We start from the raw sequence: 15,209 nt of genomic DNA, 5'->3' as shown, positions 1-15,209 counted from the left end.
GTCTGAAAAAACTAATCACAGAACTTACGGGAATGAAAGCCGCAGGAGAAGAGATGAAAAAAACTGTGGAAACCTACAATGTCAGATTTCAAGAGGCAGAAGATGAGATGGTGAACTGGAGGATGGGACATCTGAAATCCGACAAGCAAAAGAAAATATAGGGAAAAGAATGGAAAAATATGAGCAGGGACTCAGGGAATTGAATGACAACATGAAGCTCATGAATATATGTGTTGTGGGTGTCCTGAAGGAGAAGAGAAGGGAAAAGGAGGAGAAAAACTAACAGAGGAAATTATCACTGAAAACTTCCCAACTCTTATAAAAGGCTTAAAATTACAGATCCAAGCAGTGCAGCTTACCCCAAATAGAATAGATGCAAATAGACATACTCCAAGACACTTACTAATCAGAATGTCCGATGTCACAGAGAAAGAGAGATTCTTGACAGCAGCAAGAGAAAAACAATCCATCACATGCAGGGGAAGCCCAGTAAGATATGCATAAATTTCTCAGCAGAAACCATGGAGGTAAGAAGACAGTGGGAGAAAAACTGCCAACCAAGAATTCTATATCCACCAAAATTGTCCTTCAAAAATGAGGGGGAAATTAAAACATTTGCAGACAAAAATTCACTGAGAGGATTTGTGACCAAGAGACTGGCTCTGCAAGAAATATCAAAGGGAGCACTAGAGACAGATAAGAAAAGATGGGAGAGAGCGGTGTGGAGAAGAGTATAGAAATGAAGACTATCAGTAAAAGTAAAAAGAAGAGAAATTAGATATGACATATAAAATCCAAAAGGCAAAATGATGGAAGAAAGTACTGCCCATATAGTAATAACACTAAATATTAGTGAATTAAACTCACCAACCAAAATACATAGACTGGCAGAATGGATTAAAAAACAGGACCTGTCTATATGTTATCTACAGGAAATACATCTTAGACCCAAGGACAAACATAGGTTGAAAGTGAAAGGTTAGGAAAAAATATTCCATGCAAACAACAATCAGAAAAGAGCAGGAGTAGCTATATTAGTATCCAACAAATTAAGCTTCAAATGTAAAACAGTTAAAATAGACAAGAAGGACACTGTGTAGTAATAAAAGCAACAATTCAGCAGGAAGACATAACAATCATAAATGTTTATCCGCTGAGCCAGAATGCTCCAAAATTCATGAGGCAAACACTGAAAAGAGAAATAGAGACATCTACCATAGTAGTTGGCAATTTCAATTCCCCATTCTCATCAATGGACAGAACATCTAGATAGAGAATCAATAAGGACACAGAGAATTTGAATACTACAGTAAATGAGCTAGTCTTAACAGACATGCTTAGAACATTACACCCCACAACAGCAGGATACACCTTTTTCTCAAGTGCTCATGGATCACTCTCAAGGATAGAACATATGCTAGGTCACAAAGCAAGTCTCAATAAATTTAAAAAGATTGAAATCTTACAAAACACTTTCTCAGATCATCACAGAATGAAGCTGGAAATCAACAATAGGCAGAGGGCCAGAAAATTCACAAACATATGGAGGCTCAACAACATACTCTTAAACAACCAGTGTGTCAAGGAAGAAATTACTAGAGAAATCAGTAAATATCTCGAGGCAAATGAAAAGGAAAACACAACTTATCAAAATTTATGGGATTCTTCAAAGGTAATGCTAAGAGGGAATTTATTGCCCTAAATGCGTATATCAAAAAAGAAGAGCAAAAATTGAGGAATTTACTGTCCACTTGGAAGAACTAGAGAATGAACAGCAAATAAACCCCAAAGCAAACAAAAGGAAAGAAATATTGTAGATTACAGCAGAAATAAATGAAATTGAGAACATGAAAACAATCAAGAAAATCACCAAAACCAGAAATTGGTTCTGTGAGAAAATCAGTAAGATTGATGGACCCTTAGTGAGGTTGACAAAAAGAAGAGAGAGGATGCAAATAAATAAAGTCAGAAATGGAAGAGGAGAGATAACCACTGACCCCACAAAAATAAAGAAAGTAATGAGAGGATACTATGAGCAACTTTATGCTAATAAGCTAGATAATGTAGATTAAATGGACAACTTCCTAGAAAGGCATGAACAGCCAACATTGACTTGAGAAGAAATAGATGACCTCAACAAACCAATCATGAGTAAAGAAATTGAATCAGTCATTAAGAAGCTCCCCCAAAAGAAAAGTCCAGGAGCAGATGGCTTCACATGTGAATTCTACCAAACATTCAAGAAAGGGTTAGTACCAATCCTGCTCAAACTCCTCAAAAAAATTGAAGAGGAGGGAAAGCTGCCTAACTCACTCTACAAAGCCAACATCACCCTCATACTAAAGCCAGACAATAGTATTACAAGAAAGGAAAACTACAGACCAATCTCTCTAATGAATATAGATGCAAAGCCTCAACAAAATTCTTGCAAATCGAATCCAGCAGCACATTAAAAAAAGTTATACACCATGACCAAGTAGGATTCATCCCAGGTATGCAAGGATGGTTCAACATAAGAAAATCAATTAATGTAATACACCATATCAACAAATCAAAGCAGAAAAACCACATAATCATCTCAATTGATGCAGAAAAGGCATTTGACAAAATTCAACATCCTTTCTTGTTGAAAACACTTCAAAGGATAGGAATAGAAGGCAACTTTCTCAACGCGATAAAGGGAATATATGAAAAGCCCACAACCAACATCATCTTCAACAGGGAAAAACTGAAAACCTTCCCCCTAAGATCAGGAACAAGATAAGGATGTCCACTATCACCACTGTTACTCAACATTGTGTTGGAAGTTCTAGTCAAAGCAATTAGACAAGAAGAAGAAACACAAGACATCCAAATTGGAAGGGAAGAAGTAAAACTCTCACTGTTTGCAGATGATATGATACTATATGTCGAAAACCCTGAAAAATCCACAGCAAAACTACTAGAGCTAATAAATGAGTACAGCAAAGTGTCAGGTTACATGATCAACACTGAACACTCTGTAGTGTTTCTATACAGTAGTCATGTACAATCTGAGGGGGAAATCAAGAAAAAAATCCATTTACATTTGCAACCAAAGGAATAAATATTTAGGAATTGTTCTAGTTTGCTAGCTGCCGGAATGCAACACACCAGAGACAGATTGGCTTTTAATAAAAGGGGATTTATTTTGTTTGTTCTTCAGAGGAAAGGCAGCTAACTTTCCACTGAGGTTCTTTCTTACGTGGAAGGCACAGGATGGTCTCTGCTGGTCTTCTCTCCAGGCCCCTGGGTTCCAACAACTTTCCCCAGGGTGACTTCTTTCTGCATCTCCAAAGGCCTGGGCTGAGCGGCAAGTGCTGAGATGAGGAATGCCGAGCTGCTTAGCTGTGCTACATTGCGATATCTCATTTAAGCACCAGCCAATTAAGTCAAACGTCACTCATTGCAGCAGACACGCCTCCTAGCCGATTGCAGATGTAATTAGCAACAGATGAGGTTCACGTACCATTGGCTTATGTCTGCAGCAACAAGACTAGGTATGCTCACCTGGCCAAGTTGACAACTAAATCTAACTAACACAGAAATAAACTTAACTAAAAATACAAAAGACCTGTATGAAGAAAACTACAAGAAGTTGCCACAAGAAATCACAGAAGACCTAAATAAATGGAAGGGCATACCATGTTCATGGATTGGAAGACTAAATATAATTAACATATCAGTTCTACCTAAATTGATTTACAGATTCAATGCAATACTTTAAAATCCCAAAATCTTACTTTTCAGAAATAGACAAACCAATAACCAAATTTATCTGGAGGGGCAGACTGCCCCAAATAGCTAAAAATATCCTGAGAAAGAAAATTGAAGTTGGAGGCCTCACGCTACCTAACTTTAAGGCATATTATGAAACTACAGTGGTTAAAACAGCATGGTGCTGGCATAAAGATAGATATATTGACCAATGGAATCGAATAGAGTGTTCAGATATAGACCCTCTTATCTATGAACAATTCATCTTTGATAAGGCAGTCAAGCCAGCTCACCTGGGACAGAACAGTCTCGTCAATAAATGGTGCCTAAAGAACTGAATATCCACATGCAAAAGAATGAAAGAAGACCCATATCTCACACCCTATACAAAAATTAACTCAAAATGGATCAAAGACCTAAACATTAGATCTAAGACCATAAAACTTTTAGAAGAAAATGCAGGGAATTATCTTATCAATCTTATAATAAGAGGTGGTTTCCTAGATCTTACACCCAAAGCACAAGTATTGAAGAAAGAAGTAAATGTGAACTCCTCAAAATTAAATACTTTTGCGCATCAAAGATCTTCGTCACAAAAGTAAAAAGACACCCTACACAATGGGAGACAACCTTTGGAAATGATATATCAGATAAAGGTCTAGTATCCAGAATATATAAAGAGATTGTTCAACTCAACAGCAAAAAGACAGACAACTCAATTACAAAATGGGCAAAAGACATGAACAGACACTTCTCAGAAGAGGAAACATAAGTGACCAAAAGACAGATGAAAAGACGCTCAACTTCCCTGGCTGTTAGGGAAATGCAAATCAAAACCACAATGAGATATCATCTCACACCCACCAGAATGGCCATTATCAATAAAACAGGAAATGACAAGTGCTGGAGAGGATGTGGAGAAAGAGGCACATTTATCCACTGTTGGTGGGAATGTCAAATGGTACAACCGCTGTGGGAGGCAGTTTGGTGGTTCCTCAGGAAGCTAAGTATAGAATTGCCATATGATCCAGCAATACCATTACTAGTTATCTACTCATAAGACACGAGGGCAAGAATACAAATGGACATTTGCACACCAGTGTTTTATAGCAGCATTATTTACAATTGCCACGAGATGGAAACAACCAAAATGTCCATCAACAGACAAGTGACTAAGCAAGCTGTGGTATATATATATATGATGGAATATTATGCAGCTGTAAGACAGAATAAAGTCATGACGTTTGTAGCAACATGGGTGGACCTTAAGGGACATTATGCTGAGTGAGATTAGCCAAAAGCAAAAGGACAAATACTGTTATGATCTCGCTGATATGAACTGACATTAGCAAATGAACTTGGAGAATTTCAGTTGGTAACAGAGACCATCAAGAAATAGAAATACGGTAGATATTGGGTAATTGGAGCTGAAGGGATACAGACTGTACAACAGGACTGATTGTAAAAATTCAGAAATGGATAACACAATACTACCTAACTGTAATACAATAATGTTAGAACACTGAATGAAGCTGAATGTGAGAATGATAGAGGGAGGAGGCCTGGGGGCACAAATGAAATCAGAAGGAAAGATTGACAATAAAGGTGGTATAATCTTGGGGAAAAAAAGAATAAAGTATTAGAAATAAATCTAGTTAAGGATGTAAAAGATGTGTATACTACACGCTACAAAACACTGATGAAAGAAATTAAAGACTAGATAAATGGGAAGATAATGTCATGTTTATGGATCAGAGAACTCAGTATTGTTAAGAAGTCAGTATTACCCAAAGTGACCTATAAATTCAGTGCAGTCTCTATCAAAATCCCAGCAGCCTTCTTGCAGAAATGGAATAGATGATCCTCAAATTCATATGGAACTGCAAGGAACCCCAAACAGCCAAAACAGTTTTGAAATGAGTAAAGCTACAGAACTCAAATGGCCCATCTTCAAATTGTACTACAAAGCTACAGAAATCAAGACACTGTGAACTGGGGTAAATACAGACCGATAGACCAATGTATATGCGATGAGGAAAGAATAGTCATTTCAACAAATGATGTTGGGAAGATGATATACACATACAAAAAGAGTGAAATTAGATCTCCATTCCTCATCCCACATGCAAAAATTAACTCAAAATGAATCAGGGACAAATATAACACCTAAAATCATAAAACCCTTAGAAGACAACATAAGGGCAGATCTTCATGACCTGATAGTGATGGGTTCTTAGATGTGATAACAAAAGCACAGTCACCGAAAGAAACAATCGATAAATTCAGCCTCATCCAAATGAAAAACTTGTGCATCAAAGGAAATTATGAAGAAAGTGAAAATACAACCTACATAATGGCGGAAGATGATTACAAGCCATATATTAGATATGGGCTTAAAATCTAGACTATAGACAGTTGCTACAACTCAACAACAACAAAAAAACTCAATTTAAAAATTGGCTCAGGTACTGTGTTCCAGTAGCCATGTTTCTTGAGGATGATTGTATAATGATACAGCTTTTGCAGTGTGACTGTGTGATTGTGAAAACCGTGTCTGATGCTCCTTTTATCTACCTTATTGACAGACTAGTAAAACATCTGGATTAAAAATAAATAAATAATAGGGGGAACAAATGTTAAAATAAATTTACTAGATTGAAATGCTAGTGATCAATGAAAGGGAGGGGTAAGGGGTATGGTATGTGTGAATTTTGTTTTGGAGTTGGAGGTCTCACGTTACCTGACTTTAAGGCATATTATGAAGCTACAGTGGTCACAACAGCATGGTAATGGCATAAAGATAGATATATTGACCAATGGAATCAAATAGGGTTCAGGTATAGACCCTCTCATCTATGGACAATTGATCTTTAATTCTTTATCTGAATTGATGCAAATGTTCTAAGAAATGATCATGATGATGGTTGTACAACTATGTGATGACATTGTGAGTTATTGCTTATATATCAAGAATGGAATGATCATATGGTAAGAATGTGTTTGTATGTTGTTATGTTGAATTAAAAAATAATTGGCTCAGGTTTTGAGTAGACATTTTCTCTAAGATAAACAAGTGGTCAATAAACATGTGAAAAGATCCTCAGCATCTTAACACCCATGAGGATGGCTATCACTTTTAAAAATCAGGAAATAAGTTTTAGAGAAGATACTAGTACATTATTTAGTAATATAATTACTAAATTATATATACTTATATATAAATATAATAATTGTATTATTACTTAATATATATATATTACTATACATTACTAAATAATGTACTAGTACATTATTGGTGGGAAGATAAAATGATGCATCCATGATGGAAAGCAGTGTGGCAGTTCTTCAGAAAGTTAAATATACAGTTACTAAATGACCTGGCAAATTCCACTTCCAAATATCTACCCAAGAAAAGTGAAAACAGGGTCTCAAACAGATACTTGTTCCCCAGTGATTATAGCAACATTATTCGTAATACTCAGAAGGTGGAAACAACCCAAATGACCATCAGCAAGTGAGTGAATAAACAAAATGTGATATATACACACAGTGGAATGTTATCCTGCCATTAGAAGGAAGTTCTGAGAAGATGCAGCATGGAAGAATCTTGAAAACATCCTCAATGAAATAACCAAGATACGTAAGGACAAAATATGCATGAAGTCACTTAGATGTCTAGAAACAGGAGATCTCCAGAGACAGGAAACATGTTAGAGTTCACCAAGCATGGAGCAAGGGCTCTGTCTGTGGTTGGTGGATATGGAGTATTTGTAAATAACAATTAACAAAGTGTGTGAAGCTTAGCTTTACTCTTATACATGCCTAAGAGTTACCTCTGGAAGACCTTTTTTGTTGCTCAGATGCGGCCTCACTCTCGAAGCCCAAGTCTGCAAGTGAAATCCTTGCCCACCCCACTCCCCGATGTGGGACATGACATCCAGGGGTGAAAATCTCCCTGGCAGCCTGAAAGATGACACCCAGGGATGAATCCAGCCCTGGCACCATGGGATCAAGAATTCCATCATGATCAAAAGGGGGGAAAGAATTATAGTTAATAAAGTATCAGTATCTGAGAGAGTTCTGATATAGTCAAGAGGCTACTGTGGAGGTCACTCTTATGCAAGCTTCAGTTAGACATTGCTACCTATCATAACTTGCCAAACCCCAACCAAAACCATTCCAGCCAATCCTAAAGAACACCTAGGGCAATATATAAGATTCTACAAAGGTTCCATGCACTAGGGTCACTTTCCAGAAACCTAAAACCTCCACATGGGTCCCTGAACTAGATAAGTCCTGAAACCTAGAGGGCCGAGCCTCTCCAGAACATCAGCTAATTCCACCTCACTACACCATTTTATTGACAGCCCTTCCAATGTGAAAAGTTAGAATGGGCATAGCCCAAATACCCCTAAACCCTAAAGAGTGTGAGAAAGACCAAAGATGATGGTGGAATTATACAGAGAAGGTAGGGTTTAAAAAGGGCTTAAAAATCACATTCACTTTTTAAACCTTACCTTCTCTGTATAATTCCACCATCATCTTTGGTCTTTCTCAATGTGATTGCTGAATCATTATATTGATATTTCTTTTAGTGTCCAGTATGTTAGAGGAGCTAGAAGTAGAAACCTAAAATGGTGGAATTGTAATCCATACCAAACTCTGAGATCTGTTCTTCAACTAATTGTTGTGCAGTGCTTTGAAATTTATTGCTTTTTTTTGTATATATATTGTTTTTTACACTCAGAAAAGAAAAAAAGTTGATTGTAATAAAATATTGATTCCTTCTAGCCGCCCATGTTTTGGAGCAGCTAGAAGGAAAAAAATCTAAGATGATGGTATAGTAGCTCATGACAGATTCTGGGATCTGTCCTGTAACTGCTTGTTGAAGAGTGCTTTGAAAACTATTACTTTTTTCTTTCTTTGCTTTGTATATATGTTACATTATACAATTAAAAAAAAATTTTTTTTAAAGGCTATTAGGAGGCCCTGCCACACAGGTTTTAAAAGATGAAAAGGAGAAGGCAAGATGAAGCTTAGTGAGGTGTGGAATCTCAGAAGAGTAAATACAAATGGCCAAAAGGTACATGAAAAGATCCTCAGCTTGCCTGGCTATTAGGGAAATGCAAATCAAAACCACAATGAGATATCATCTCACACCCACCAGAATGGCCATTATCAACAAAACAGAAGACAAGTGCTGGAGAGGATGTGGAGAAAGAGGCATACTTATTTACTGCTGGTGGGAATGTCAAATGGTACAACTGCTGTGGAAGGTAGTTTAGCGGTTCCTCAAAAAGCTAAATATAGAATTGCCAGAGGATCCGGCAATACCATTGCTAGGTATCTGTTATATTCAGAGGACACAAGGGTAAGGACACAAACAGACATTTACACATTTGCCATGTTTACAGCAGCATGATTTACAATTGCCAAGAGGTGGAAACAGCCCAAATGTCCATCCACAGCTAAGCAAGCTGTCATATATGCATATGATGGAATATTACGTAGCTGTAAGACAGAATAAAGTCATGAAACAGGAAACAACATGGATGGATCTCAAAGACATTTTGCTGAGTGAAATTAGCCAGAAACAAAAGGAAAAATACTGTGTGGTCTCACTGATATGAACTTACATTAATGACTGAACTTGGAGAATTTCATTTAAGAACACAGTTTATCAGGAGATAGAAATAGGGTAGAGATTGGGTAACTAGAACTGAAGGGATACACATTGTGCAACAGGATTTTTGTAAAAATTCAGAAATGAATAGTATAATACTACTTGATTATAGCACAATAATGTAAGTACACTGAATGAAGCTGAATGTGAGAATGGTAGAAGGAGAAGGGCTGGGAGCACATAGGAAACTGGAAGGAAAGACAAGCAATAAAGACTGAGATGGTATAATCTAGGAATGTCTGAAGAGTACAATTTAGTGACTAAATGTGCAAAGTAAAAGATGTTTGTGCACGAGGAGAAACAAGGAAGTGTCAGTACTGCAGGGTGCTGACAGTGAGATGGTCATTCATACTTTAAAACTTCAACTTTTGTGTGAGAATAAAGGGAGAAATGTTTACTTGGTGCAAAATTTATATTTTGTCAAGTGCATTTCCTAATTTAACTTGTATGATCAGTTTACTTGAACACTATAAATAAATGGAACCTTGAATAGGGTATGAGATTTTGTTGGTTTGTCCAGGTTAGTGTGATGCTCTAATAAATCCCAGAGTGATTTGAACAGTGAATAAAAAAGAATTTCCAAAGTCCCCTTGGTGGAACGGGGCGAAAGGGGGAAATACTCAACTTCCCCATTTGAAGAATTTCTGATATTCTCACAAGCAGGGGATAATCCAATCAATAGGCTGAGCCCTCAATCTTGGGATTCGCCCCAATGAAACTTATCCCCACAAAGGATAGGCTAAGCCTACTTAAAATTAGGCCTAAGAGTCACCCCCAAAAGAACCTCTTTTGTTGCTCAGATGTGGCCTCTCTCTCTCAGCCAACACAACACGTGAACTCACTGCCCTCCCCCTCTTCATGGTACATGACTCCCAGGGGTGTGGACCTTCCTGGCAACGTGGAACAGAAATCCTGGAATGAGCTGGGACTCAGCATCAGGGGGTTGAGAAAACCTTCTCAACCAAAAGGGGGAAGAGAAAGATGAGACAAAATGAAGTGTCAGTGGCTGAGAGATTTCAGACAGAGTCGAGAAGTTATCCTGGAGGTTATTTTTATGCATTATATAGCTATCCGTTTTTAGTTTATGGTGTATTGGAGTGGCTAGAGGGAAGTACCTGAAACTGTAGAGCTGTGTCCCAGTAGCCTTGTTTCTTGAAGATGATTGTGTAAAGACATAACTTTTACAATGTGACTGTGTAGTCACCCTTTCAGATCTATCTAGCTTAGAAGAATGTAAAATGTTCCTTGTTCCTGATCGCTTTTCTACGATCCGGAAATGCCTCCTTTTCTGTTTCTGGTCTGCCCTGGAGGGCCCGACACCCCTGCATCTGCAGCCCACACACTGGTCCCAGTGAGTGAAGGTGCATGCGTCAGCGTGCAGATGCTCACACGGCATCATTTGTGGGGAAGGGGAGAGCAGGTCAGCTGGCGTGTGTGGTGTGTAGACGACGTCGGGGCGCCCTCCCCACGCCTCTCCAGGCCACATGTCCGCCAAGGACAGTGCTCTGTCCAGTCCACTCAGCCTCACTGCCCCCATTCTCTTTCCATTCACCTACCGTTTCCTGACCAGAGCAGGCAGACTCGGCTCTTGAGTCTCAGCAGGCCTGGCCCAGGGACCCTAATCTAAGTTCAGCCTTTTTGCTTACTTGGCCTTTAGGTTTTGTAATAATTTCATGTTTTCCATCTCATTCCAACAGGAGGGAGTCTCTAAAATAAAGATTCCTATTCCCTTGTTAGGTATGGTTTGGTTTCATTAATAGTATCTGTGTTTCCAAGGCTAAAGCCAGAGTCTCCAGTCTGTGAAGCTGACATCCTCTTCTGAGTTTTGCCCAGTGAACCCTTAGCCAACTGGAAGGCACTCGGTCAGAGGCATCCAGGTCCCAGTGTGGAAGAAAGCAGCATGCGTGGAGCCGACCCGTCTGTGCTGCCTGCACGCTGCCCTGGGCTCTTCCTGTCTGAGTCTTGCTGAGCTGCAATGGCCCCAGGGTCAAGTGTCAAGTCCCCGTGTGCACACGGAGGCATGGGCACACGCCACGCTCCTGCACTGCACCAGAAACTTCACTCTCGTGAGTGCCTCCAGATGCTAGTGCTTTTTGTTCTCAGGGCCTGGAGCCTGCACCAAGATGTCATGGTTTTAGAATCAGCACATAACCCTTCCTTCTTCCCACTCAAGCATGGAACCCATTGAGAAAGGAAACGTGAGAGGCAGGCTGCGGGGACCAAGCCATCAGTCTCCTTATTGTCAGAGGCAGCTGGGGAGTGTGACTTCAGATCTCCTGGCTGCACCTGCCTGAGGTCCAGAACTCGGATGCCCTCTTGAGGGAAAGTTCGGCACTTACCCAGGTGGCTGCCTGCCTGTAAGGTCTGCCACAGGGAAACGAGCAAATCCCTCCCTGGTCCCAGTCCTAAAGTGGACGAGCTCCACCAGTCCAGAGCTGGGACCTGGGCAGTGTCCCCCAACTCCAGGGGAGCAGTCTTGTTAAGGAAAAGGGCAGGAGCTGCAGGTCCAGTCCCCACGTGTCCCTCCCCTGGCAAAAGGAGCAGCTGTTTCTGCTAGGGCACTGCTGAAAGGCTGGGTGACGGAAGTCACATCTGAGCAGGTTTGAAGGATGAGTGAAAGTTCCTCACCTGGTGGGGACAGGCGTCGGGAAGGTGTGGTCCAGCCGCGAAAGGTTTCCTGGGAGCAGAGTCCTTTTGTGCCCTCCTTCCCCAGTCTAGGGCCCCTTCTCAGTGGCAGCAGTGGCCTCTCTGTCATCCCATTCCCCTCGGATGTGTGCACTTTGGTTTAGCAGAGGGGAAAGGGCTTCATCAAGAAGCGAGGTACAACTTAGTGTCCAGAGACCCTGAGAGCTCTGAAGTAATTGTGGAAATGGAGAAGTCAGGAGGCTCCGGGTCATGTGCAGGTGGGGTTGCTTTGTCTCCTGGGATGGTGTCGTTACCTGCAGCATCCTCCTTCAGAGACATCGCAGTGCACTGCTGCCAGAGGAAGAAATGGGCGTTCTGGGGCTCTTTGGGCAGTCTTGTGCGCTGGACCAGAGAGCACGCAGATGCAGTCTGTTCCTTAGTGCGTAGGATTTACAAGCCGCCTTCGGGTTGGAGTGAGGTGGGTGAGAGGTGTGTAGGGTGTTAGCATTCAGCCCTTGTCAGCCGCAGGGCACAAGCGGTGGCGCGTGGGCAGAGAATAGTGAGATTGGGGCTTAGGAAGCTACCCAGTAGTAAGAGGGTAAGTTTCATGACCTGAGAATTTACATGAAATAGCTCCTTCCTCTTCTGAATATAACACTGTTTTAATTACTTTGGCACTCTTAGAAACCTAATTCGAATTTGCATACAGAGCAGAAGCAGGATGTGGGCTCCTGTGGTGGGAGGAGCCGACTGCTCAGGTGGGGTCCCTCAGTCAGCTCCAGCAGTGTTTTCAGGTGGGCACTGTTTGGTCAGGAGGCCATTGCATAAGCCAGTCACTGTTGCCAAAGACAGCGTGCCCTCGTTGACCTGTGTGGGTCAGGAGCCCCTCTCTAGCCCCCCAGCGGGGAGACGGAAACAGGCACGGGCATTTGGTGAGGTCCCATGTCGAGCAAGTACGCCCTGCTTTATTTGCACTGAGCCTCCTCACTCAGTGAACGAGGCCTGGACCTCTCCTCTGGGCGGGTGCTGGGAAGCTGGTGGCCAGGTAGCTCCTGCTGCTGTGGGACCGACAACTGGGGTCAGGGACAGGATCTGTAGAACGGGGCACACTGCTTCTTCCATGACAGGCAGGGGACATGCAGTGTCGGCCACTGAAGTGTGCTCTCTTCTCAGGTTTCAGAATTTCAAGAAAACCACAGGAAGAGATTGTTAGCCTTCTATAGAGAAAAGGTAAATCTGGCTGATTTATTGCATCTTGAATTTTCTGACCTTTTGATTTAAATGGCAGACTTGGTATCTAACCCTGACCCACGAGGCCTGCTTGTACAATATCTGCCTGGGGTTGGCCCAGTTGCGGCGTGACCCGATGGGGTCTTCCCCTGCAGTCTGGTGACCTGCGTGCAGTTTTGCCGTGGGGAATGCTGAGATTTAGTTATTTGGAATGTGGACCCATCATTACAGCTAAAACTTACTTTATACTTTATCTTACTTTGTAGCTTTGCGGTCTGCTCTGGCCAGTCATTGCAAAAGAAAATTAGAAATGCCTCTTCATTTGTGCTATGAAATAGTTTCCGAACTTGATTTTCAAACTAGAAGAGGGAAACAAAATTTTTTCCCAACCCTTTAAACTTCTTAAACACACGTCAGTGTGTAACATCGAAGTTGCCCCCAGGCTGTTTATAATAAATTCACATCGAGCGCAACACCTGAAGCATTGAGGCAAGTGCCTTTGGCCCCCTCAATGCTCATTCCTGCCTTGATTCCCGGGCTCGGATTGGACTGTTCTGTGGGGGGGCGAGTGGACAGCCAAGGGGGGCGAGTGGAGCTTAGGTGGGAAGGCTGGGGAGGTGGTAGCCCACAGAGCTGCTCTGCTCTGTGTGTGCTCATTGCCAGGACAAGTGGGGTTCTTCTATGTTCAGCCAGCCTTTGCTTGCTTGTTTTTTAAATAAAAGCTCTTTTTGTGTGTGAGAAATTTGAAGGATTTGGAATATGAAAAGCTAAGGAGACAGGTTTGGAGCCCCAGAATCCTGCTGGAGCCCCTTCTGTGAGGGGCTGGGTGGCTGGGCCAGGGGTTTGTGGCCACCCCTCTTCTGACTGCCACAGTCCACCTGCCCCGTCCCCTCAGCATCCTTGAGGCCAGCCCAGAATGGGAGGGCCTGCAGCAGAGAGAGTTCCCGGGAGGAGACAAGTCACTGCTCTGTCCCGGCCCTTCCTGTCACAGCTGCAGTTTAATCCAGCCCCCCACTGCCAGCCCTGCCCCACTGCTGTGGCCTGGAAGCCTGCAGATGTCCTTTGCGTGTTGTTCTCCTGGGGCTCTGTACCGCGTGCCAGGCCTTGGCCAGGCGCTTTATGTCAGGGTCTTTTCACTGCCCACAGCAGGCACAGCAGGGAGATGCTGTCAGCCCTGTTCAGTGGATAGGGCCATGGTCGGGAGACCATTAGAACTAAGGGAGTGCCCCCCGCAGAGCCAGCACCCAAACCTGCTCGAGTTACGCTGAGCCTGTGTATTAGGCCTTTATACCTCTGAGACACTGGGGCCTGTTTTATTTGCTGTAATAAACCCCTGGCAGGTGAAGCTCATGCAGCTCCTCCTTGCAGGTCTTAGAGGCACAGGACATCTCGAGCAGGAGGTTGAGTGTGCTTGGCATCGAGGGGGCCGAAGGCCACTTGCCTCAATGCTTCAGGTGTTGAGCTCGATGTGAATTTATTATAAACAGCCTGGGGGCAACTTTGATGTCACACACTGACGTGTGGTTTAAGAAGTTCAGAGGGCCAGGATGACTTCTTTAAACCGCTCCTTCACGTAGTCTGTCCTGATAACTGGAACCATTTATGATGTTTAGATCTCGCGGTTGGAGGAGGCCCTCAGGAGGTCAGTGCTCCAGATGGAACAGCTGCAGAGGTGAGGTCCTCCTCGGGCACGTGGGGCAGCAGGGGCACAAAGCAAGCAGCATGAGCGGCTGCCATGGAGCCTGGGATGTCTGTCGCACCACGTGGTCTGGACCACTGTCAGTCCAGGTGAAACATGTCATCTTCAGTGGCAGCAGACCTGAGATGATGGGCACCTAAGAGCTTACTGCAAACGCAGCCTTGGCCACGCACCGAGCCAGCAGAAAACAGCATTTTCATTTACTAGAAACGGATCAGAGTCAAAGTGCTGAGAGAA

General features: G+C 42.3%; 1 protein-coding gene across 1 annotated transcript in view; it reads left to right on the top strand.

Annotated features, from left to right (window-relative positions):
• The window catches only part of RNF212 (ring finger protein 212), an 84,308-nt gene that overhangs the window by 40,579 nt on the left and 28,520 nt on the right, over positions 1-15,209 (top strand). The window contains exons 4-5 of the mRNA XM_077136198.1: positions 13,217-13,273; positions 14,887-14,945. Coding sequence (XP_076992313.1) covers positions 13,217-13,273; positions 14,887-14,945 — 116 coding nt within the window. The remainder of the gene's footprint in view (positions 1-13,216; positions 13,274-14,886; positions 14,946-15,209) is intronic.

Source organism: Tamandua tetradactyla, chromosome 19, assembly GCF_023851605.1.
Source record: "Tamandua tetradactyla isolate mTamTet1 chromosome 19, mTamTet1.pri, whole genome shotgun sequence".
Classification (NCBI taxonomy): domain Eukaryota; kingdom Metazoa; phylum Chordata; class Mammalia; order Pilosa; family Myrmecophagidae; genus Tamandua; species Tamandua tetradactyla.
The sequence above is the reverse complement of the archived record's forward strand: the minus strand, read 5'-3'. Positions and strand labels throughout refer to the sequence as shown.